The 26,536-nt window shown below is 33.6% G+C and overlaps 1 protein-coding gene and 2 pseudogenes across 3 annotated transcripts; 2 read left to right on the top strand and 1 right to left on the bottom strand.

Moving 5' to 3' along the window:
- Positions 1-307: 307 nt before the first annotated feature.
- Positions 308-7,904, bottom strand: LOC107958565 (BEL1-like homeodomain protein 2). Of its 3 annotated transcripts, none has more exons than XM_041113279.1 (6): positions 7,716-7,904; positions 6,563-6,652; positions 5,027-6,482; positions 1,530-1,921; positions 1,393-1,453; positions 308-1,211 (listed from the first exon to the last, which is right to left on the bottom strand). In XM_041113279.1, the coding sequence occupies exons 3-6, from the start codon at positions 6,449-6,451 to the stop codon at positions 699-701; spliced, it is 2,391 nt and encodes a 796-aa protein (XP_040969213.1). In that variant the 5' UTR covers positions 6,452-6,482; positions 6,563-6,652; positions 7,716-7,904; the 3' UTR covers positions 308-698. The 3 variants fall into 3 exon arrangements, with proteins under 3 accessions (XP_040969213.1, XP_040969214.1, XP_016749864.2); XM_041113280.1 differs by lacking the exon at positions 7,716-7,904 and adding an exon at positions 7,169-7,473; XM_016894375.2 differs by having other exon boundaries at positions 5,027-6,652; positions 7,716-7,903.
- A 6,393-nt stretch (positions 7,905-14,297) lies between these two features.
- Positions 14,298-21,614, top strand: LOC107960775 (kiwellin-like; annotated as a pseudogene).
- Positions 21,615-22,469: 855 nt separating this feature from the next.
- LOC107960774 (kiwellin-like) lies at positions 22,470-23,093 on the top strand (annotated as a pseudogene).
- Positions 23,094-26,536: the final 3,443 nt, after the last annotated feature.

Consider the following 26,536-nt stretch of genomic DNA (forward strand, 5'->3'; position numbering starts at 1 on the left):
GATAGGTTTTCCACAAGATTGCTTCAATTACAAGCCATTTTGTAAGGCCCATAATATCAAGCAGCAACAAGAAGCCTAAATATCAGCTGGTCTAAAAGCCTAAGAAAATCCCCCCGCCCTCAAAATGTTGTCTAAATATAACTGATTTATATATATGTATATATCAAAGGCAATTTCCCACACCTTTTACAAGTTTACATGCAGCGAAAACCACAATTTCTTCACCCAAAAATTAAACCACAGTTCCGGCTCAAAAATCGAATTTCAGGTCACTTTTGTTAGCAACAGTTCTTTTCAGGGCGTCTGGTTTACCAGGCAAAAAACAAGTCCAAGTTGATTGCCAGTAAAATCATAATTTCTAGAGTGCAACTTATTGATGACGAATCAGAGAAGTCGAAACCATATGACCCTGGAAATTAAAATTCTATACATTTGTGCTATAACTAAATCCTACCAACACAAATCCAAACAGAATCTCACAAAAAATCACCACCATACGTTTATTCCCAATTACTCTTGCCATGTCAATACCAAGCAGTAACGATGGAGTTGTGCCATCACTTTAATTCGACATTGAACGTGACAAAGAAAATCTGTTAAGGTGACCCGCATGGCAGGATTTTTCGTCTAAAACATTGTCACAAAGAACAGCTACCTCATCACATGCTCATTTCAACTTCAATAAAATCAATATAATCTCAACCGGCAAAGTCATGAATCAAATGACCTCCAAATTGCCGCCTCGAATGATGCTCTTGCTGTTGATATTGTTGTTGCTGTTGTCGCTGCTGCTGCTGTGCACTTTCTACACCATGCATAAGTCCTAAGGTCAGTGAGACGGCTCCAAGCCCCCCATTCTCAAGCCTGCTTTGCTGGTAGGGTGCAAATCCCATCAACGAACCCTCCATACTGGTTGGGATATGAAAATCCATGCTTGAACGTTTCTCATGATTCCAGTGTTCCAAATCATGTGCATCAGCTACCAGCATATCAGCGCAGGCCAATTGCTTGTCAGACAATGCATTTACACATGACCTGTTGATAGATTGGCCATCGTTAGGCCAACTAATACGTCCTTCACTAGTAGACTTTCCCTCACTTTTGCTCGAGTTTTGGTTGCCTTCTGCCAAGCATTTGCTTTCAAGCATATGTATTTCTTCCACCATCGGTTTCCAAACCCGAACACGTGCATTTATGAACCAGTTAGACACCTACGTTAACAAATAAAAAATGATCACATAAACTTGATATTTGCAAGATATATTAATTGCAAATTTAAGGAAACATGCTTCAATCAAGGCATTAACTGTACTACATTCGAGTCGAATCACATAAACAGTGTTGATCTAAATAATTAGACAACAATCAAAGAATTAGATAGAGATAGCTCACCTGATTTCGAGAGAGACCAGTTTGAGTGGCCAACATGTGCTTATCCGTGTCTGTCGGGTACCTATACAGGAAAAATCACATCAGATTACACATTTAATGAAAGGAAACAAAATTAGAAAGAAGGCCAGGAGACTTACGGATGAAGAAAATGCTCAAAGAGCCAAGCTCTAAGAATAGCCACCGAACGTTCTGGTAGGCCTCTCTGGGGCCTCCAGCTATGTTGTTGGGGTTCAAGGAAGCCCATGTTAACCCCACCAGATTTCTGACCAAAACACTTTAGCCTAGACATATTTATATCACCTTTACTGCCGCTAGTACCGGTAGTTGGGGACAGTAAGTCCTCCCCAAGAGCTCTAGATACGTGCTTAATCTGGTCTAGTATAGCATTCCGTAGGCACCGAAAGTCCCTAGCCAGTGTCTTGAGAGCCAAGGGAACGTAGGGAATCGCAGCTCCAAGTCCAGCTACCGACTCAAATGAAGAAACCACCATTTGCATCTGCTGATGGTATAGCTTGTATCTTCTGCAAACCTTTCCATGGCAAGACCCAGACAAGTCATTCCTCAGTTTGGACTTAAAATAATATCACCCATCAACAAAAAATACAACACACATAGGCAACTTTCTGATAATTAAGAAGATTATTCACAAATTTTAATTTACCATGATGAAAACTGATGCTTTTTGGAGTAAGACCAATAACAATAATAATTCAGAACAAGGAAAACATGGTGGGAGTTATTGGAGAACAGCAACATTACTGTAGTCTTCATTATCTGATCATGCAGCTTCGCCAAATTAGGTAAATCAATAGTAACAAAGATACAAAACATGAGTGTTTCGGCAACTGCGCAACTTATTGTTTAGACCTATGATTGGGACCCTCGGGCAAAGCAAGAGAACAACCTATTGGTGCTGAAACTTTTTAATAAAGTAGCTTTGAAAGAGTGGTCTGCACTGTTAACTGAAATGTAACTTGATTTGAAATGGCAAGATGATTATTGTATTGACATCCAACAATTAACTGTCGTTCCTAAATTAGGACAAACATCCTTGGAATTTATTGGACGGTAAATGAAAGCATAGGCTCCCGCATTCATTGTCTGTCCTTGCCTGCGGCTAACTCCAACTTTAAAGTTATTCTTTGGGAAAAAAAAAAACTGTTAAGTTATTCAATGCGGACTACTTTTATTGTTTCAAATTCCAACCCTTGTATAGCAGCCTGACACAAGAAATTTAAGAAAACAGCGGCACTATGCCAACAACTAACAGCAGAAGCTACACCAATCCTCTTCACTGTTCTAGTGCGGACTAGAGGTTAGATAATTTGCACATATCATCAACTCTAATTTGCATGAACTTAATTTCTTACCAGATAGGGAAAAAAACTAATAGCAAGCTAGAAAACACCCTTAAAAAATATAAGCACAAAAGGTGAACTTTTTTGATAAAAGTAGCAGCATTTGAGATTGCATTAGAAAAACCTAACAAGCAAATCACCAAAATGGAGAAGAAAAGAACATAACATTTATGCACCAGACAGCAGAAGTAAAACTATGTAAAGGAGTAGCATGTAGCTTTGACCATTTCACTTCCCAAATATCAGTTAGCATTACATTGCACAAGTATTACTAGTTTATGCGGGCAAACATCAGAAGCATGAATTATTTACATACTTTTGGCACCAAATCCAAAAAAAGTCTGATACTCATTACCAGGCGACATTCGTCAATCAAGAAACAAACAAAAAATATATATATATTGCAAAGGGCCAAGGGGAATCCTTAAATAATTAGACATTACACGAAGGCTTTCCTATATCAAGTTCTGGGTCTGTACCGTGTTTGCATTCTGAACTTGCTTCTAATTAATTGAAGTTATATCGCAAAGAGGATACAATACAATTTATTTACTCTGACAGTCCAGAAGTGGGGTTACAAAAGTAGAGGATAGGTATATACCTAAAGATCTTCAAATACAAGGACCAATACTCGCCTAAAACAAAATAACACCAATCTTGACAAACACCTTATTGGACAACACCGATACTCGCCTAGCCACTTTATTTGTATATACATGTATCTGCACGTATTTTGTTCTCATATCGATAAGATTTACCTTTCCATATATAGAGGGAGTGAGAAAGAAAGAATAATGAGTCAATTCAACTTCCAAATTCATGATGCATTTTCTTTTTACAGACATTTACACGAAGTATAAGCAAACAAGCATTTTATATATCATATCCCATCAAAATACAAAATACGTATCTAACCATGCTTAGGGACATATTTTCCAAAACAAGCAAAACTAAATACTATCTCTAAGTGATAATTGCGTAGACTTGCACGAATACAAATCCTTAGCAAGTAGAAGAGGCAACTACAGTGCTTGGGGGTAGGGGTCAAACTACATGCAATATCAGCAACTTCACTGAAAAGGCAACAAGCTATGCACAGCCCTATACGTGTTTGAAAAGACATTGCCTAGCTATATGAGATTTATACAAATCCCAAGACCCTACTTGCTTTATTAGTGGACAAAACTTTGTGATCAAATCTTAGCGAAATGTGAATCAAATATAATTATAAAAAAACATTCATTTCAAACAAGCTTGGAAAAAAATGCAATATGTTTTGACAAGGTTTTTGACAGGACTTGTAGTTAGACAAACAAACGCCACACAAGAGAAATGGAAGAAAATAGATATCATGGAACAACAGAAATTCAAACTTCATAGCAGAGGAAATTAGAGATAAAACAAATATGGGAGAGCTAAAGGTTCATAATCAACAATATTAATTGCTAGTGGGACAGCACTACACCAACAAAAGGACATCATAACTTGTCCACAACAAATTGAAAAGATAATTGCGGATTAGACAAATAAATATTGTGGGAAATGACTAATGTGGTTATTTTAAAGACCCATTCATAGGTAAGAAGTTAACGGTTCACCCAATTATGGCACCCTACAAAACTCTCTCTATGATCTCCACCATACCAATCTCGAAACATGAGTTATGATTTCATTTACTACATCATTAAGTTTAAAGTTTCTTTTTTCATTTTTGAAGGTATTGAGTTTAAAGTTTTACTAAAGTAAAATCATTTAGTTGTGATGATTTACCTCTATCATTTCAATTGGCCGGTGACATCATTAAACATTTAAAGTTTTTCACCTTCCACATGAATTTTCAGCTGTATGTATATAGGCATTGTAATCAATACAAATAAACACCTTACCTTATGTTGGAGGAAAAATGGAAGAATATAGTAAGAGAGTAAAAACAAAATGTAAAGGAAAAGAAATCTATTATAAAATTATACATTTCAAATTAAAATGATGATAAAATAATAAGAGAGATAAGTTAGCTCAACATTATGCAACTTCATAAAAATTCCATTTTCTTTCTTCTTATTTTCAAACTCTATAAAAAAAATGGAAAGAAAATGACTCATCTTTTCTTTTAATTTTTCTATCTTTCAATTTTGTTCCAATCTCCAAAGCTTTAAGTTAAATTGCGTATAATAAACCTAAGTCATAGCATCCCTAATTAACATTCATTAAAATGCACATAAAATTAACTGCAATACAAATTACTTAGAAATGGAAAAAGAGAGACAATTACCAACCTCCTCATGCATGTATACAAGCTTTGCCTTCTTTTGTTGGTACTCGTGCTTACAAGATTCATTAGAACTGTAAAAAGTAGCGGAAGCCCCTGAATTACTTTCCTTGCAAGCACTGACTTCGCCGGGGATCCCCTCGGATGTGTCACAAACTTTAACAGGCTTTGAGTTGGATATATGGCAGAATTCATCCAAAAGTTCTTGTGCGGGCTTCAGGAATCTTGAATTCTTAAGAATAGTTGCATATCCAGTAAAAGGGCCAAGGGGAATCGTTTGACGATGAACGTAAGCTGAAGTTCCACCCGCATCCTGAAGGGACTTTCCGTCAGCCTTACATGTTGAAGATGATTTTTGCATCGAAAAGAAATGACCCATATTTGAAGTTTTAGAATCTCGAAGTTCCTTGAATTCACCAGGCTTAGAGAGAAAGCCATCAGAACCATACTGATTCCCCGTGAATTGAACTGGATCTGCACCACAAATTTTTGGTGTGGGGTGCGATGAAAGAGAAAGCGATAGCCCGTGAGTAGTTGCATCACTCGCAGCGGCACCTAGTTCGACGCTACTCTTACTAGCCAAAAACCCCAACTCAGCACCCCATTGTTGAGAATGCTCCCCCAGTGGCGTATTCATCCAAGTACCGGCGTTACCAAAATGCAAAGGGTTTGCTTCATTCCCGCAGTAATCAGTCCTTGAACCTTTGGCAGCCTCTCTAACATTTTGAGGTTCATGAGAACCAACCTCAAGTCCCTGAGCTGTAGTGACAACATCCTGTAGAGAATTCTGATAAAGTGAAGGAGACACAAAATGCAAATTCCTCTCCAGACTATAAATTTCACTCCCTGGATTGGGGTGAGTAGACTGAACATCTTGGTACGCACTGTTGAGAATCGTTGCATTATTTGACATGACTTCCCCAACAAACCTATGGTCCTGATTACTCTCCCTAACAGCTAATCCACTTGCATAACCCACCATCCAATCACAATTATGCTGTGAATCAACACCCCTCCAATTACCACAATCATGTGGATCACCGGAGACCTTAGATGAACCATCGAATTTAGATAAATTTGATTGTGACATACCGGGAAACGAGGACTCCTCGGCAAGCAATTGCCTGTTTTCTGGAGCTGTTTGCATTTCCTGATGTAGCATTGTATCTCTTTGCGAAGGTAAAACAGAAGAGTTTGATGAGACATGGATGATGTCTGAAGAGAAAACATCTGGATCGTATAACAAATTATCATTTCGAACATGAGCAAGACCTGGGTTTAGGGCCGGAAGAACTGAGGAACACCCGTCTTCCAAATTGTTAGGAAAGTCCTCCAATTGCTGAACCAGTTTGGAGCTTTGCTGAACCCTCAACTTATCTCGTAGGCGTTGCTGGGCTACATGCGATTCAGGTCTGAACTTACTCATATCCATAACGAAGATAACAGTTGCTCCTTTGATTTAACTAAGATAGCAAGGAGCACACAGTAAGCATCTCTCAAATCATCAGACAAGTAGATGAGGCCTTTTCAAGGATTTGCCTACCCTAGAAATTAACTTGGGCAACGCTAGCTTTCAGGAGAAAAACAACGCAATTCATCGAGCTTAATAATATTCCATTTCAAGATCAATGACCTGCGAAAGAATGACAGATTTTTTATACGTACAAATAATTGTCAAAGCAGAAGGCCACACATTTCAGACAAAAAACTAAGCTAGCCCTCGACGCTATAGGGGGGAGAGAGAGAGAGAGAGAAAGCTTGGATGCTCGAATAGAAGTACCCGCAACATGAACAGAAATTCATTTGAAGTTGTAAAAACAGTGCATACAAAGTTTTACTGACGAAGCCAGAAAATAAATAGTAACAACAAAAGGCATTGAAAGCGAAATCTATGGATTAGCTATCAAATTTACTTAACTTCTCTACAATTCCTCAGATTTTAAGATATTTACATTTCTTGGGTTGATTATGCTTTTTGAAAGCAATCTTCAGAATTAAAGAAGCCAATGCTTAATTGTTTCATTGCTTCACATGAAGCAACTAAAAAAAACTTAGCCATCCCGAAATAGGAGAAAAAGACAAAGTAAAAACTTAAATAACTAAATAAAACACAAACAAAGAGAACTCAGAGACTAGATCGGAGACTTACGGAGAAGCACAGTAATCAAAGCAAGCTATGTATGCTTTTTTTACAAAACCAGCTAAAGCTTACACCCCAAAAGTACATGTTTATAGCAATCATAAGCTTCACGTCAACCTCACTGGAAACCCTAAAATTTCAAAGTTGACGAACCCAGAACCCTAGCCTCCTGTCAATTTCAACTTTCAAGCTACTTAAAACACCCAACTTATAAAACTTAGCTTTGATAAAATAAGATCAAGAGAAGCTTCCTACATGGCATATTTCAGTTCTGTATGATTTTTTTTTGGTAGGAAGGAACTGTCTCATGTGGGACAATAACAAAAGTTTAAAAAACACTAATAATAATGTTTGTTTATATAAAAATAATGAAATATTAATTCATATTGTTAAAGGTTTCAATATGTCATGATTCTGTAGGTTCAACTTAAAAAAAAAAAGGTTTAACTCAAGCTTCACCAACCAAGAAAAAGAACCAACAGCTCCCCTAACTTGAAAGTATTAAAATATAAACTATATAAAATTTTTGATTCTGCTCATAAAAAAATTAGGTTACCTCTTATAAAATATCTTTTTGAGTAGCTGTACAAAGATAGATCTCAAATATGAAACGAAAATTTCTCAAAGTTTGGAGAGTATTACAGCAAGAGAATGGTGAACATGGGTAGTTTTAAGCATGCTTTTTAGGGTTTATAAGGGAAGGTTAGATTTAACAGAGAAAGGTGAAGGTGATAAATTGTATGTCCCCCCACAGGGTCCCTTTGAACCTAATTTTCCCAGCTTAAAGCTAAATACGTGGGGGCGGGTTTAGAAGGAACAGCCTTGACTTAATCAGTTTAATTACCAATCAAATCATTGTTTCAAGAGTCAGATCTCACCTTCAATAATGCATGCAACCTTTTACAACTTTTTCTTTTTTACCAAAAAATTTTTGATTTAGTGAAAAGATACATAAAACACATTAAAAATACCCCACCCCTGCAGTTGCAAGTCGTCTTCCTGCCCATTGTTTTTTTTTTTTGTTATAAACACTGAACTGTAATCACCATGGATTATATGAACCGGTAAAAAGCTCTTCACAGTGTGTATACAAATTTCTATATATAGCAAACTTAACCACCAATGGTTGTGTCTGTATTGAGTCAATGACAGCCACTAAACTAGAATAAAAGCACAAACCACACTTTCCTCCTCATAAATGGACTAGACCATTTGTAGACTTCTTTTCAATGAATTCATATTTTAAAATAGCCCATATTGAACTCTTACTTTCCACACTTAAAAATTAGGTTACATATACATATGAAATTTTGTTAGAATTAAACATTCAACATACTCACTGAAAGGTCTGATATTCTGAAGGTTATCATTTTTTCCTATTAGGCTTTTTTTTCTCATTCAAAACGTAGTGGCATTTTAAGTTGAAATCTCCCATTCATCGTGATCCATGCATGGTAAAGCATAAAAATTGATACATAAATAAGAAAATTTTCTTTCTTTAAAAGATTCAAGAACAAAAATCTATATTTATGAAGACACTTACCCTACCTCGAGGAACATCTAACATTAAGTTATGAGCATTTATGTAAATTTATTCGTGACACGTACGTAAAACAGTCATGTTTTACCCAAAAATTAACAAAATGGATACTAATACATCTATTTTATATATATTTAAAATAAATATTTTTATTAAATTTAATTTCATAACCTTCACAGAACATTAGTCTTAGATTTTATCTCGAGCTCCATTAAAAAATAAACAAAATAGTCGGAAAAGAAGCCATTGATTGGATAGGAATTCATTGAATAGAGTTCAATTATCTGTACGGAATACTGGAGATGATATCAGCAACCGGTGCTTCTCCTAGGAACTGCCGCCACTGTCCGCCCTTTTTCCCTCTCCCCTCCCGCTTTCGATGCCGACCACTACACATATCTTTTGCTTATAAACTCTTCCCTCTTACCGATTACCGATAAAAGCAGTCAGTAGTTAAAGGGAGGAAAAAAAGCCAACCCCTAAATCACTGCCCCTCCTAGTACGGCAATATTAAGCCCCTTTCAGTCTACTCTCTCTGTTGCACATGCGTCAGCATTCTAACCAGATTATAGAAGCCATATCAGCCATCTGATTTTAATGCCGATATTGAGAGATATCAGTGGACGGTCGTGATGCCATTGTTGATTGAAGTTTACGGCCCATAGCTTTTCTCTGGGTAACGGTCTAATCAAAATCAAAGAGATTAATAGGGTTGCCCATTTTGGGTCTAAATTATTTATTTAATTTAGTAGCAACACCTTTTTAAAAGACTGCTTCACAAATTAACATCCCAAGGATAGAACCGTCATTTCGTGTGGAACCCTCAAGAAAAACAATTTTTACGAATAAGAATTTACCACTAATAAATTTATTCATATTAAAATATATGTATACAATTGGACAAAGTAAGCCTAAGATTTCACGTCATGTAATCTAAACTGCAAACATTGCTGCATTGGTGTTCATGAAGTGATATATAATGTATTTACTCAAATATGGAATATACCTATCGACTTGCAACTGATTCAAATAATGAAAAACACAAAAGGGAGAAAGAGTTAAATCATAAAAAGAAAAGAAAATACAAGAAGAAAAACTTACGACATTGAAGGAAATATATCTGTGATTTGATTTATAATTAAAAATCCCAATCAAATCTTCTGCCATTTCTGTCTGGTATTTAGACACTCTCAGCAGAACAGGGACACTTTATATTATGGTTTATCATATGATGTATAAACAGTTGGGTTACATAAAATCTTTCTCATTTAGAAACAATTGTCATGTTTTTGTTTCCAAGTTTTCGACCATATATACATATTGGAACCAAACAGTACTCCGGCGACTGCGAAGCCCGAGTTACGGCTCGATTCTCCATAAATATCTTAAGTTTTTTAGTGAATGAAATATATATCAAAATGATAATACAAGGATAGAGAAAAAGCAAGTGCGAAAGGAACAATCGGCAGCTTGACGATAGCCCTTGAAGTTTGACATCAGCCTGACCTAGGTGGTCAGTGCACAGAAACTGGTTTTTAGGGTCCCTAGGTTTCTTTTCCTTGTTGCTTTTTTTTTGTTGTTGTAAGGGTTGTCCCCTCTTCATTTATGGCGGTCACATCATTTGATGCCCTACAGCTTTGTTTTTATCTTTGTGGGGGAATAATAACGTAGCTGCCCTGCCCCTTCTCTCTTGTTCCTCAGTAAAACTCAGTTGCCCACTATTTTCTCGGACTGCTTTCAATTGACTCAACTGCCCTCTACGTGCGACTCTCTGCCTTTCATGGAAACTACTCAACTACCACTGTGTTGCCCCTGTGTGATCATGTGCCTCCTCTGTGTAAATCATTCAACCATATATCTAATTCAATTGCTGGCCCGATAACCTATTTCTTTTCTTTTCTTTTCTTTTTTTAACTTGATATGAAGATTCATTGTCCAATATGGCTGAAAATTCAGTGCAGTTGCTCAGTCGCAAGAGACAATACTAATTGCAGGGATGCAACGAAGAAAATGATGAGGTCTAAGTATATGATTTATTTCAATGTTCAGAACAATGAAAAATATGTAAAAATTAATTAAATAGCATAAGTACCATGAAATTAGGAGAGTTCAGATTCAATTTTTAACGCTGGCTTTTTCTTTTTTTTTTGGGGGGGGGGGGTGGCGCTACTTTTCAGTCATCATTTTAGGTTTTGTACATTAGTCCAAAGGAGTAATATGTTGATTTTAGAGATCAATCATAGTTTATCTTTTTATCATCAGAAAAAGGAATGTTTAGTGTTCCCCTTTTCTTGGTACAGATCAATAATAGTTAATTTATCTATGAACAGTGATGAAAAAATTACCTTGAATAATCATAATTGTCCTTGAGGAGCATCTAAGCTGATCATGATGATAGTTATTTCATTTCATTGTATGGTTTGGGGAATCAAATACTATTCTGATTCAAGCATTTTGTCACTGTGCTTTCGACTTTTTTACTGGTTTCCCCGTGAAAGGAAAAAAGATTTGATTCCATAATCACATGATAGAAATCTGTTAACTTTGTAACCACAAAGATATGTCAACTTGAAATTTCTTTTTTTCAATGATTGATTCTAAATTTTAATTATAGCATAATTCAATTTCTGCACCCACCTGGGTTACTATAGGAAGTTAAATTGCTGGTTTTAGTTTTAAAAGAAGTAGAATATTCTATGCCGTGACCTCTTAATGCCCTATAATTGCAATTATAGGGCATTAAGAGGTCACAAGTCAGATTGACCATTCATGTGCTTGATGATATTGATATGAGAGAATCACAAAAAGGAAATGAAAAAAAGTCCCTAAAAAATGCCTAACAAATTAAAAATGGACAACCACATACTAAATTCAGCAAAGTGATGATATAAAATCCAAGAGGGATATAGTGAAAGTGTGGGTTTGGGGAGGAATGAGGCACACATTTGGCAGTTAAAGAGAGAAAGAGGATGAAAATACAGGTCCTATCCCATCCTGGTCTGCGTGGGGAACAAGATGTAGAATCAAATATATAATGAAGAAATTTGCATTTGCACGCTCCAAATGAAGGGAAAGGGTGGGCTATGGCCCCACCCTAATCCCCTTTTTTTCTTATTAATGGAATGACAAAATAATGAGGTGCTGGCTGTGGGGGCAAAGCTAAGGGGGTTGGGCTGACTGGCTGGCAAGCGTGAAGTGAAATAGGATGTGATGATAGTTTCCATTGGCTATAAGGTTTTGCCCCAGAATTATGATATGTGCACCTAACGGGAGAAACAAAAAGAATAGGAGTAGAAGGTAACGAAGCCAAGTAATAATTGTTATTATATATATATATATATAACACTACATATAGAATAAGCAGTGAAGGATTGGAGACGACCAGTAATTATCATTAAACGGGTTCATTAGTTTAATTTAAATATTATAAAACCTATTGGTTTTAACCCCAGGAGGAATCTCATGTTTGTAGTTCCAATGTTAATAGATGACTGTAAAATTCATCAACCTCCCATCCATTACTTTTGTCTCCATTATTGATTAATAGAATTTTAATCATCATTTGTAAGTTTGATTTTAACATTTCATAAATGAATCTTGCGCATTTAAATGTGTTGGAAAGCAATGAATAAATAATATTAAATAATATTTCATCCTGCTTGAAATTTAATTAAAATATTATGTTTGTATTATGATCATAATCAATGCGTGTCACTTTATGTTGTTTTACCTAATTTCAAGTTGCAATACTAAAAAATGCACTAAAATTTAGAGACATTTTTCTGAAGGGCAAATTTTTTTCTATATATAGAGAAACTTTTGAATTAATCGATATGCTTTTTATTGTTCATTGTATTATTGATATATCATATTTATAACTAAGATTTTTTATTTTATGAAAATACTTTAAATAAATTTATATCATAAGTTCATAACACATAAAAGGGTAAAATTGATATTAAATTACTTTATATATAAAATGTTGGTTTCATTTACCTGTAAGTAAGAAAAATGATATTGTTATAGTTTTAAATATCAAATTTTATTTATATAATAACTTTATATTTAGTGTGTTAAACTTTATAGATAATGCATTTATCTCATTCAATATAATATATCATTTTTTGAAGGAACCGATATAATATAAGGCTTAAATTTTAAAACTACACATAAACTTTAGTTTAATGTGTGAACTTATACATGAACTTTTATTTTGTGCAATTATAAACATGAAATGTTAATTTAATTCAATTTTTTACAAATTACTAACACAATAACATTATGGCACCATTTCTAAGCATACATATTACAATATAAATAATTATATATATAACTTATATAAAAATATTTGATGTATTTATTTAAATGTGTACAATTGAATCAAAATTAAAGTTTCGTGTATGCATTCGAACCACAATCAAAGTTCCATGTGTATTAATTGCACCAAATCAAGTGTAACTTGGGTTCGAGTTACACTAGTCACGCTTGTTGTTCAGGTTTTGCCCTGTTATTGTAATTCACCGAAAAGAAAGGAAAGAAAAATGAAATTGATGAACAAGAAGTATAAATTTATGATATGTAATAAAATGGTATTGTATAATTTTTTTTTATACAATACTTAAAACTATCCATAACTCCTCTAAAACCTTTAAATAGGAAGATAAACACACTTTAACGTGCTTGAACTTACATCCTTTCAAAATATAATTGTACTATAGAAATATTTTAATTAACAATTAGGAGTAATTCTGTTACTATAATATTTAAATTATAAAAATAATTGATTTTTTTAATTGTGTTTATTAATTATTTTGTAAATAATAATCTTTTGTATTAACTACTAAACTTAAACACATCAAAATACGTGTGACACTAAAAGCTGGTTGTAACAAAATAAAATTAGTAGCAGCAAAAGACCTGAGTTGAAATCATAATTCTGATTAGTACCAAATTCATGGTTGAAATTTTGGATAATTACTTTTATTCCTCTCGATTTTATTTGCTTACACATGATGGGTTTATTAGGATCCAAAAAGTAAATCTAAGTCCATTTATTATCTATAATCCAATTGGGTTTGGGCTGTTTCAGTTCTGCCTAGGTTTGAAAAGTTTCTTGGCCCTACATGAGAAAGAAGTTTGTTCTTATTTTATCCATCATAAATCACCCATTCCCTATTCAGCCTAAATTTTAGCCTACGATAGAATAGATTAGATAATTTCATCAAAAAGGCCTTGGTCAAAGATTTCGGCTGCCAAACAGTCTTACATTTATCACAAATAATGGCCTAATGCTTGAGCCTTTTAGATGGAATTGAATGAAAATTCAGTCTAAACAAGGCAATTAATGATATAAAATTACGCGGTTTGCGGCAACATCTAGCATCCCAAGTTCACTTCAGAGTGGGGAGACTTGAAGAATTAGGCGTGAGACAACCATTTTAATTTTGTCCAACTTGAATTTTTTTTCTCTGTTTCAAAGTAGTTTGTTCAAATCCTTTTATTCCAAACCCTCTATATAACACAAAATTGACTAATTTGTCTTCCATGTAAATCAACAATAACCTATTTAGCTTTCTTAATTTACATGGAAAACATTTTATGTTTAGCCTCTCTTTCTGTTTTTTTTTAATAATTTATTCTCCCTTATTTTCTAATGCTATCTCCGATTGCAATGGTCCATGTCGAGACTTGAACAATTGCTCTGGTCAGCTCATTTGCATCAACGGCAAATGCAATGATGACCCTGATGTGGGGACTCATATCTGTCGAGGAAGTAGCCCCTCACCTTCGACTAGGAACTGCCAGCTATAACACCCCTCGCCTGCATCCGACGCCAGGACGGGGTTCTAGGTGCTACCTGACTTTTACTAACACTTCCATACTAAACAGGGCCATGAAATCTCAAATAATTAAAAACTTTTATTTTCACATACAATCTGTTCCATATACGGGCTTACGAGGCCCAAAACATACATCTGGAGTGGTTCGGGACCCAATCGAGAACTCATGAAAAACTTAGAAAATATCTTGCATCAAGGCTTTATACGCCCGTGTGGGTATAGTGTAACGACCCAAAATCCGTGGGCACCAGAAAAGTGTGTTATCGGGCCTCCGTCTTAGTGAAATAAGTTCGAAAATAATTATTAAAAATATTTATGAGTCTAGTAGTGTGTTTAATTAGGTTTTAATTAAGTAAATTTAGCTTAATTTAGAGTAATTAGTAAAAAAGATTAAATTGAATAAGGGTAAAAATTTTATTATAGATTAAAAAAATTAGAAAGACTTAAGAGGAAATTAAATTAACGTGGAAAATATCAAAGATTTTATTGATTAAAAAATATATATTTATTTAATAATTAAGTATATTATATTATATTATATTATATTATATAAAAGAAACAAATAAGTTAAAAGAAAAGGAAATGAAAACGAAAACAGAGAAGAAACAGGGGAGAAAGAAGAAAGAAAAGGGGAAATAGGGTTTATGAAGCTTAGAGTTAATTGGTAAGCTCAATCAAGTCATTTTCTCATAATTTTGATATTTTAGAAGTCTTAAAACAAGTTTTTGATGAAATTAAGTTGTAAGTTTGGAAGTTCTTAGGTTTTTAAACAAAGTTCATGTTGAATAAAATGATGAAATAGGGGTTTAATTGAATGAAATTCAAGTTAGAATAGATATAAGGATTGAATTGCAAAGTAAGCTATAAGTTTTGTGTTTTAGGGACTAAATTGAGGAAAATTCGGAATTAAGAAAATATGTTGAAAATTTAATAGTTAAATTTGAGTTTAAATGAAATTTGAATAGGAATAAGGTGTGAATTGGTGTTATAAATTTGGTTATTAACATTTTACATCAAAATAGTTTTGGGAAGTAGCAATGGTCTGACTTTGCAAATTCACTAAAAATTTTATAAATTGAACTAGAGGATGAAAAAAATATGGAATTAAAGCTTATTGAGTCTAGTTTCTTATAGTAGAAACAGTGTAAGCAATTAATTGATGAATCAAGAGATATTTGAAATTTTGTAATACTGGTTCGGGGTGATTTCGAGATGCCCTGTTTTAACTTTGGAAAATCATTAAAAATTGTACAAAAATTATTATGGAGTGTAATTTATATATGTGAACTCCTTAATGAATCTAGTTTCAAAATAAATAAACAAGAACCTTATTCGAGTTCTGTACAACGAGATAATTTATTTTTAGTAGAGAGAGGTCAGAACTGTCAAATGAAATAACAGGGGAGTATTTAACGAATAAACTGTACTAAATGGCTAGACCAAAAATTCTGGAAATTTTATGGTTAGAAGATATATGAGTCTAGTTTTAAGGAAAATTTACGGATATTAATTTGGAGTTTCGTAGCTCAAGATATAAATAATTTACTAACAATGACTCAAGTAGATAGCTTAATGGTGAAATTATATATATACATTAAAAATGGTTAAATTTGCATGTTTAGGCTCATGAATTAAATTGAATCATGTTGTATTGATGATTATAAATTATTATTTTCGTAGCCAACAAAGAACCTGAAGCATCAGCATCGAAAGGAAAGGAGAAAGTCACCGAGGACTAAAACGGGAGAATTACGGTGTGTATTACTATAATTCGAATTTTAATTATTATTGATTGCTGAAATTTTAATTGTAATGTATGGTAAATAAGACTTGAGGTAAGTATGTGAAATTGAAATTAGAAAAAGTAAAATAATACCCTATTAACTCGTCGGACTAGATTCGATACAAATGGCATGCCATTGGATTTGTGATGTGATGAAGAGATTGTAGTTCGGCCGAGAAGATGTTTCTGTTATTATATACTTCGGTTTATCCGAATAGGCATTTAATGCCTTATTGGTGTGTTTGGGAGGATATATTATACCAGTGTGTTATGGAGGATTTACAATATTCCGGGTGTGTTTGGGTTGGATATTCTGGTGTGTTTGGGTGGAAATCCGCGTATCTGTCATAGTCCGAGCTTTGTTAATAGGGTAAATAATTGAAATGAAATTTTGAAAATGAGATTATTTGTTAATAGGGTAAATAATTGATGTTTGTAATTTATTAATGTTAAATAGTCTTGGATTATAGTAATACCACTGAGTATATCCATACTCAGCGTACGGTTGTTTCCGTGCGCAGGTTAGTAGAAGTCAAGTGTCCCGACTCAGCATCCAGAACAATCCCGACTCCAACACAAACTTGGTGATATATATTTTTCTTTTGGGTAAAGGTGGCATGTACATAGGTGTTATTTAGTCACTTGAATATGTATATTACTTTGGGTAGTGAAGGATGAATTATAAAATTTAGATGGTTAAATGAAATGGTACGGAAAGTACATGATATTTTGATACATGAACATTAAGTTGTTAAATGAATGAAGTTTTTAATCAATTTTGAATGATGCTATGATAGTTATTAAATTAAAATTTTGTTAATAATATAAATATTAGTATATGAATGTGAAATATTGGTGTTGGTTGTTTTGGTTTGAATTTGCAGGAGGTTTAGGTAAAAATAAGTAGAAATACTGCCGAACTTTTTACATAAAAAAAATTGGAATACTCGAACAAGTCCCGTTCTACTTTTAATACGTGTTTGAACATCGAGAGTTTAAGATAGGGACTTAATTATTATATTATACTATGAAAGTTATATTAATTGTAAATTATTCGTAAGTTGTCTGATATGTCCGGTAATGCCTCATAACCTCGTTCCGGCAACGGTTTGGGGTTAGGGGGTGTTACAATTGTTGGTATCAGAGCTATCAGGTTTAGCCGATTCTCGGGCTAAATTGGGCTAAATCGGCCTTATTTGTTTCTTTTATATAATATAATATAATATAATATAATATAATATAATATACTTAATTATTAAATAAATATATATTTTTTTAATCAATAAAATCTTTGATATTTTCCACGTTAAACAGCCTCAGCTATAGGAAATGGTTTAATTTCCTCTCAAGTCCTTTTAATTTTTTTAATCTATAATTAAACTTTTACCCTTATTCAATTTAATCCTTTTTACTAATTACTCTAAATTAAGCTAAATTTACTTAATTAAAACCTAATTAAACACACTACTAGACTCATAAATATTTTTAATAATTATTTTCGAACTTATTTCACTAAGACGGAGGCTCGCTAACACACTTTTCTGGTGCCCACGGATTTTGGGTCGTTACATATAGAGCACACGCCCGTGTCCCAAACCCGTGTCCAAAAACCTGGACAAATACAAGGCTATTTTCCAAGCCATTTTGTTACACTCACAATAGGTACACGCATACTTATACAATAACATACAACGTGGCAAAATTAGGTACTTAAACATTCCTAACATGTCATGATTATGGCAATTTCACATGCAATAGATATCATAGATTTTACTCACATCTTTACCACATTCATACTATAATCATTATAAACTCATCACATAATACCATAGCACATGCATGCATAATTAAATTAGATTTACAATCCCATAATCAAAATAGGCCAACACATATGGTTAAAGCCATATCACTTACTCTAATATTTAAACTCCTATACATGCCATAGGCTCAAAGTACTTGAAATCACTACACCAATAGCGTTAGCTTGACAGTGTGATAATATCTCTGACGGCTTCCAACCCGAGCTAACCTGGAAACTCTAGAAAACATGGGAAAGAAGAGGGGGGTAAGCTTTTGCTTAGTAAGTTCATATGAAAACAATAAGCAACTCATTAATTTGTTTTATCAATGTTTACAACATATTCTCAAGTTCACTACAAGCTGTCTTTCTGAGCAACGATCACTAAATTCTTTATATCTGGAGCTACGAAACTCCGAATTAAGTTCCGTTAATTTTCCCTGAAACTAGACTTGTTTTCCTTTCTTCCATAAAATTTCCAGAATTTTTGGTTAAGCCAAATAGTACAGTTTATTCCTCAAATATACCCCTGATTCACTGTCTGACAGTTCTGACCCTTCTGTACTAAAGTTCAATTATCTCATAGTACAAGACTCGAATAATGTTCTCGTCTATTTCTTTTGAAACTAGACTCATATTTCTACTTAATAATATTTTTCTAGAATTTTTGGTTGGGCCAATTAGTACAGTTTATTAGTTAAAGTCTCCCCTATTTCAGGGTATGACCACTCTGACCCCTGTGCACTACAAACCGAATTTCTCCCTGTACAAAATTCCAACGACCATGCCGTTTATTTCCCCTAAAAATAGACTAAATAAGGAATCTATGAATGTAAGGTATGACTCTTAATAATTTTTGTACAATTTTTGGTGAATTTCTAAATTCAGAATAGGGGATCTCGAATTCATTCAGATCCTGTTTCACAAGAATTCAAATATCACACAATATGGAATTTTTTTTCTTCCTCTATTTCTTTCATGTGAAAATAGACTCATTAAGCTTTAATCCCATATTTTATTCTGCCTCTAACTCATTTTCCACTATTTTTAGTGTATTTTCAAAGTTACACTACTGCAGTAACTCAAATCTGTCAAGGCTAAATTACTCATTCATGATCATTGTTCACAAAATTAATATAACATCGTTTGTATAATCATCACTGAGACATTCATATCACATTTTCATTTACCATCTTACCATATTGTTGTTATGTCGAGTTTTCAACCCGAGCGTTAAGTACATACCTGTTTAAAGTATCCATTTCACAACATTTACCAATACGTCCCTTTCATCTCGAGTATTCCTCCATTTGAGTAGAATTTCACCCGTTGAACACATCGGAATATAATTCGAATACATGGAAAGTTTGCACATAAGTGTCACATATGTAGCCAAGCTACCATGTAACCCGCCCATAAGTGAACTCGGACTCAACTCAACGAGCTCGGGCATTCGCATCCATAAGTGAACTCGGACTCAACTCAACGAGCTCGGATGCCTAGTTACATCTCAAGAACTCGGACTCAACTCAACGAGTTCGAACATTCACATCCATAAGTGAACTCGGACTCAACTCAACGAGTTCAGATGCTCAACCATCCTAGTGACATGTCACTTGTATCCTAATCTATTCCTAAGGTTCAAACAGGATTTTCCTCGAACACATATCCTTGCCATCTTCCGTAAAATACCGAAACCAATACTCGGTAGCACTTTATATTTAACAGATAATACACATAACTTGCATTTTATTCGAAAATAACCACAAAGCATATATTTCATGATAAAAATCAGCATATCATATATTTAACATAAATAACTTAAAAATAACAATTATGCTACATTATTTACACATGAACTTACCTCGATACCACAAAGGTGAAAAAAAAGACGTAATTATCCTTTAATCGATTTCTTTCCGTTCTAGGTCCAAATCTCGATTTTCATCATCTAAAATATCACATTCAACTTATTAAAACAATGTACTGATCAAATTAGTCCATTGACACACTTGGGCAATTTTTACAATTTTGCCCCTATATTTTGCCAAAATTACCAAATTACCCCTAGGCTCGTAAAATAATTTTTATCACATTTCTTTACTCCTTGAGTCTAGATGAACCATTTTCATAACTATAGAAACTCATAATTTCAACTATTTCACACATTTACAACTCATTTTACAACTTAGCAATCTAGCCCTTTTTAAGGTGTTTTCATGCAATTTCTTTCACAAAAGTTGATTATTAGACAACTAGGACTCATAATCTTCCATAAAAACACAGCAAACAACACATTTACTCACATGGCAAAACCCTAGACTCTTCATCATTTTGCAAAATAGACCCATCATATGAAAGCTCATGCTTTAGAGGTTCTAAAAATGTAAAAATCATCAAGAAAAAGCATTAAAATCACTTACTATAAAGGGATTTTCTTTGCTGAAAGTTTCCAGCTCCTAAACCCTTTCTTTGCTGCCATTTTTCGGTGGAGAGAAGATGAAGAAAAGATGATATTTTCTTTTCTTTATTTTATTACTTATTTGTCAAATAAGTCACCCAACACTTACCTAACATGTTTGACCATTTCATTCCTTGTCTCATGGCCGGCCATCACTCTTTAAATGGCCTAATTTCACTTTAAAGACCCCCAATTTAAGATACAAGGCAATTTAACACCTTTAGGTATTAAAACTCAACTTTTACCTTTTACGCGATTTAGTCCTTTTCGAAATTGGACTAGAAATCGCTAAAATTAACTTACCAAAATTTACATGCACTTATAAAATTATATTATAACACAAAATAATACTAAAATAATTTTCTCTGTCCTCGGAATAGTGGTCCCGAAACTACTGTTCCGACTAGGCCCAAAATCGGGCTGTTACACCAGCCCTCTGGTTCTCTTCAATGCCAAGGCCAAATTTATCCTACTTATAAATGCTCACCTCCGGTCACATCCTCCACCAAAGCTAAATTAACAAACAATGATTTTAGTCAATGTGGTTTTGGAGGGGGTCCTTCTGTATGTGATGAGCAATACCATAGCAACTCTGAGTGTATAGTGGCGCTTTCCACTGGGTGGTACAATGGTGGGTCAAGGTGCGAGAAGATGATAAGGATCAAAGCGAGCAATGGGAAAAGTGTGACAGCTAAGGTGGTTGGCGTGTAACGCCCCTAACCCGAGTAATAAATTCAAGTAAAACATGTCAAGAAAAATAAGTACATTTAAGGGACAATATGTTTGATTTTAATTGATTTCAAATATGAACGTTAGATGAAATAAAATATCTAATAAATAAATCGGTAACGTCAGTAATGCTCCGTAACTCTATTTACATGACGAATGTGACTCCATGGGTAGTTGTGATGAAGAACGTGCATACCAACCTCCTTGTAAGAATAACATTGTTGATGCGTCTGATGCAGTATGAAGTACTTTGGAGCTCAAAAAAGATGTGGGAATTGTAGATATTACATGGTCCATAGCCTAAGGTTTAAAAATATGTTCTTGAAGAATTTCGTAAACTTTGAAATACTACTATTATTACGGTAAAAAACTAAGGGGTTAGATTGAGAAAAATAGGGTGGCATATGGTCCTTGGCCATGGCATACGTACGACATGAATCTTGCTCTTTGATCCGATAAAATATATCAATAGACAATGATGATAAAATTTCCAAATATGCTAATCCAATTTATTTGTAAAACATTAAATTTAAAAAAAAAACTTCATAATTAATAAAAAGTCACGGTCCTGCCTAACCCTATCATAAATCGTTTAGATCCCCAAAAAACAAACACAAAATAGCACCACCCTCCCAATCCTGATCAAGTCTGTATAAACCTAAGATTCCTTAATCTTCGTTAAAACCCTAACCTAGATTAACGTAAACAATGGAACTATGTCAACCCATATTAGACATAGTATGATTCATCATATTTGAGATTTTATTTTTCTAAAATTTTTATATAGAAATTTCTATTCTTTAAATGATTTTGATTTTTAAAACTTTTATATAAAAAATATAAAAATTGAGGATTAAATTATTGTTATTATACCAAATAAAAAAACTACTTGTTGGTAAGTAACCTTAGACATGACTAAAGATAACTTTATAGAAACAAGTTGATTTGTGAAATGACATTGAATTACCCCCCCTCAAAAAAAAGAAAAAACTTATTTGTGCTTAGCAGAAAAAAAGGACTTCGTTTAGTTTAAAAAAAAGGTCTTCATTTAAATCTCCTGTAGCATCTTTTCTTCGCAACCCTCTATATATACCAATGGCCAATTTGTTTTCTTCATACCATCTCCAACAAGCAGTTCAATTTGGCTTTGCTAATTTGCATGGGAAACATTTTGTTATCAGTCTCTCTTTCCTTTCTCTTCTCTAAAATCTCCTTTACTTTCTAATGCTCTCTCCGGCTGCAATGGTCCATGTCAAAACCTACATGATTGCTCTGGTCAGCTCATTTGCACCAATAGCAAGTGCAATGATGATCCCAATGTGGGGACTCATATCCGCCGAAGAAGTAGCCCTGCACCTCTACGAGGAAACTGCCAGCCTCATGCCCTCTTCGGTGCGAAGTTAAAACTTATACCACTTACAAATGCTCACCCCCAGAATCCTCAACGAAAGCTAAATTAACAATCAATGATTTCAGCCAAGGTGGCAATGGAGGAGATCGATCTAAATGTGATGAGCAATCCCATGACAACTCTGAGCGTATAGTGGCACTTTCCACTGGGTGGTATGATGGCGGGTCTAGGTGTGGAAAGATGATAAGAATAATGGCGAGCAATGGGAAAAGTGTTACAGCTAAGGTGGTTGACGAGTGTGACTCCATGCATGGTTGTGATGAAGCACATGCATACCAACGACCTTGTAATAATAAAATTATTGATGGATCTAATGCAGTATGGAGCGCTTTGAAGCTCAATAGAGAGAAAGGGATTGAAGATGTTACCTGATCAATGGCATAAGATTTAAGAAAACTTGAACAACTTAAACTTTTAAAATACTACCATTATTATGATAATAAAGTAGGGGGTTAGATTAAGGTCTAAGAATTTGGTAGGCATATGGTCCTTGTTTGTGGCCTTGATTTGTAAACTGTAGGACATTAATCTTGCGGTTTGATCTGATTAATGAAAAATATATCAAGGAATGACGATGATAAAATTTGCATATATGCTTAATGCATCTCTTTTATGTTAATTCTTCATTCATTAAAACGGAAAATATCAGCGCAATGTTTTATTCCACGCACGAAGGGGGCAATGGCAACCCAAGCCATGAAGCCATAAACGAAGTGTAGTTTACAAGTCAACAGATCAACCATTGAGTGATATAGAATACAAAAAGTCTCCCGTGTAGAAAAAAAGAAAAAGTATATAAAATCAATGTAAAAAATACCTTGAAACAAGATTGATTTGTTCAAAAATTGAAATTATCCAAATCCGTTAAAAATTTTATCCTGCATGAACTCCATATAACTGAGGCATTAAGGGTAAAATTAATCAAAGGGATTAAATTTTAAAAAATGAAACTAATAAATGCTTGGAACATGGTGATAATTATTCAAGTAATTAATGGAAAGCTGTCTTCCTGTCTAACTGTTCTACTAAACGAATTAATGACCAATTTAGCATTTTTTTTAAGAAGCATTTTTTGAAAGAAAAAAATATAATTTTAAGGAGAAGTTAAAATTTTATGATTATGTTAAAATCACTTTTGGGTTAATTTTTGAGGTTTGAAAAACATTTTTTTTTCAAAATATATCTTATCTAATAATACTTTTATCTTAAAAATATTTTTTATCTCAAAAATATTTTTTAGAAGCAATGTTAAATTCATCCTTCAACATTTGAAAATAAAACAACAGGCAATTGCAAAGACTAGACAAGTCAACAACCTGGTACAAATAATAGAAAAGGACCACCACAGTTTGCATTAATTTCCTAGCTAAGAGTTGTGTGGCCCAGGTCTGTGCCTTAAAATTCCTTAAAACCCAACCCAAACCAAGGTGATCTAGCCTTGTTACGAACATGACGAAAATGGAGAAATATCTCTTCAAATACAATTGTTGAGATTGAAATCGATTTTCGTCCAGGGCGTTGTGGCAATTTACTCTCTCGGGAACCTTATTAATGGTTATATAGTATATAGCTACGGTAAAATGTACTAAAGAGCATTCTTATCTGCCATCTTATCTTGTAAGAACATTGATGCTGATGGGTCTGATGCAGTGCGGACAGTTCTGGGATTAGATAAAAAGTGCAAGGATTGCGAATGTTACTCGGGCAATGGTCTCAGGTTTAATTTTAGCCTGAAAAAAGTGACTTGTTTTATGCCAGTGAAAAGTTTTCTGTAACACTTATTCATGTATCTTGTGTAAGTTTTCTTATAATTAAAAGTACAATACAATTATAAATATATATTTGAACAGTCATAATATAAGATCAAATTAATATAAAGCACAAATAAATAAAAAATCAGACAAAATTCACTCATAATAATTACTTATGGTGAGATTAAATAGACAAGACAATTATAAATTATAAAACTTGAGCAATAATTGCTTAACAAATGCTGCAGAATCATATTCTCCAAACTCACTTTACTAGATTAGCATAATACAACATGACATGACTTTATAGAAGGGCAGGGACAGGGCAGAAGATTTGCGTTCTATTTTGTGTCTTGCAAAAAAGGTGGTGTGGGAGAATCTCATATTTGTAGTGTAAATATCAAGTATTATTTTAATGGGATAAGAATAAAATGAAAGGTTTAAAAACTATGGAAGATCACATATTAGATTAGCGTATGAGCAGAAACAGAGATGCGTTACTGTTAGAGCCTGCAATGGGTAGGAAAAGCCCACTTAATTGAAAATTCAGGAAGATTGAAAATGATTTGGGTTGTGGCATCGAGAGCCTATCTTTTGCAAAATAGTTTTCCAACATTCCAAGGCGAGAGTTTAGCGTCCCCACTCAAGCAAAGAGCATAAAATTGCAGCTACTGCGTGTCGCATGTAACAAAAAACGCCTTTCTCCATTTATTGACCTCCATTTATGAAAGCACTGCACGGGAGTTAACTGTCACACTGAAACAAGTTGCAACCCATTTGTCAAAAGGATCATCGGTGGCTACAGTTTCTTCGCATAAATGAATCTAATGCATCCGCCAAGATGAAACTTTTGGTCAAACTTGTCACTTCTAGGCTTCTAGCTCATGCCTCCTGTCTTGCGCATTCAAACCGATTTAGTGAACTGTAGTCTAGTTGGAGATTCTACCTTTTTCAGATTGTGATTAGTGCAACAAAAATTGTAATGATGTAAAGTAAGACACTGGTGATTTTACAAGATAAGGTTGGGTCATAAACCTAACCAAATCATTGTCAAGTTGATTCTAAGGTTCAAATAAACATACTGCCTTAAATTTTTTGTTCAGGAAACCCGTCAAATAATCTTTATGCATTCAAACTTTTGTTCTTAACATCCTTATTCCCATTTCCCTCATTTGCAATATATATATAAATCAACTTTACTTTCTGACCACAAAGTTCTAAATGCTGAAACTAATCTCCTTCTAAACAATATCAGACTTTGATTAATATGGTCTTAAAAAGATATTGAAATAGTAATAGCCATTTTCGAAGCTTTTGAATTCGCTTACTAAAAGCCCCAACTGCATTTTCTAACCAACGCGACATTAAATGAGACGATGATTGCTGGTAAAAATATCATAAAAGTTTTTGTACTAGATTTTAGATTGTATTTTGCATTCTCTATTAGAAAATTAAGTAAATTAGTTCCTATACATTAGATTATAGAGTAAACTGGTCTTTTTTAAAAATTCATCCATTTCTACTGCTAAGAACTAACATGACTGACAAAATAACCAAATAATAACATATGACATGCCCAAGTACCTTATGTTGGTTTATAGTGACTAATTTTTAATAGTAAAAATAGATTTTTTTAGCAAAAAGACCAATTTATCTTTTAATTTAATGCATAGAGACTAATTTATCCATTTTTTAATAAAATGAGCATGTGGCAATTTAACTTTTAGTATAAGGGCCTCTATGATACTTTTATTGTAAGATGGCATATTTATTGAAATAGAAAAAAGAAAAAGGGGGGGGAATGTTCCTTCGTATGGGGAGTAGAATTCAGAGGTGTTCATGGGTCGAGTTCATGTAATATATTTAGATTAATTTTTTAAGTATGTTTTCAACTCAATTCAATTTAAGAAAGGTAAATTTGGACTGGACCCAACCTCCTCCGCCCATATTTGATTTTTTAGATTAACTTTTATTTAAAAACAATTTTTAAAAAATATATAATGCAATAAATAAACACTAAAATAAATATTTTCTAACATATTAAAAAAATTTATATTTAAAAAA

Source organism: Gossypium hirsutum, chromosome A05 (genome assembly GCF_007990345.1).
Source record: "Gossypium hirsutum isolate 1008001.06 chromosome A05, Gossypium_hirsutum_v2.1, whole genome shotgun sequence".
NCBI lineage: Eukaryota > Viridiplantae > Streptophyta > Magnoliopsida > Malvales > Malvaceae > Gossypium > Gossypium hirsutum.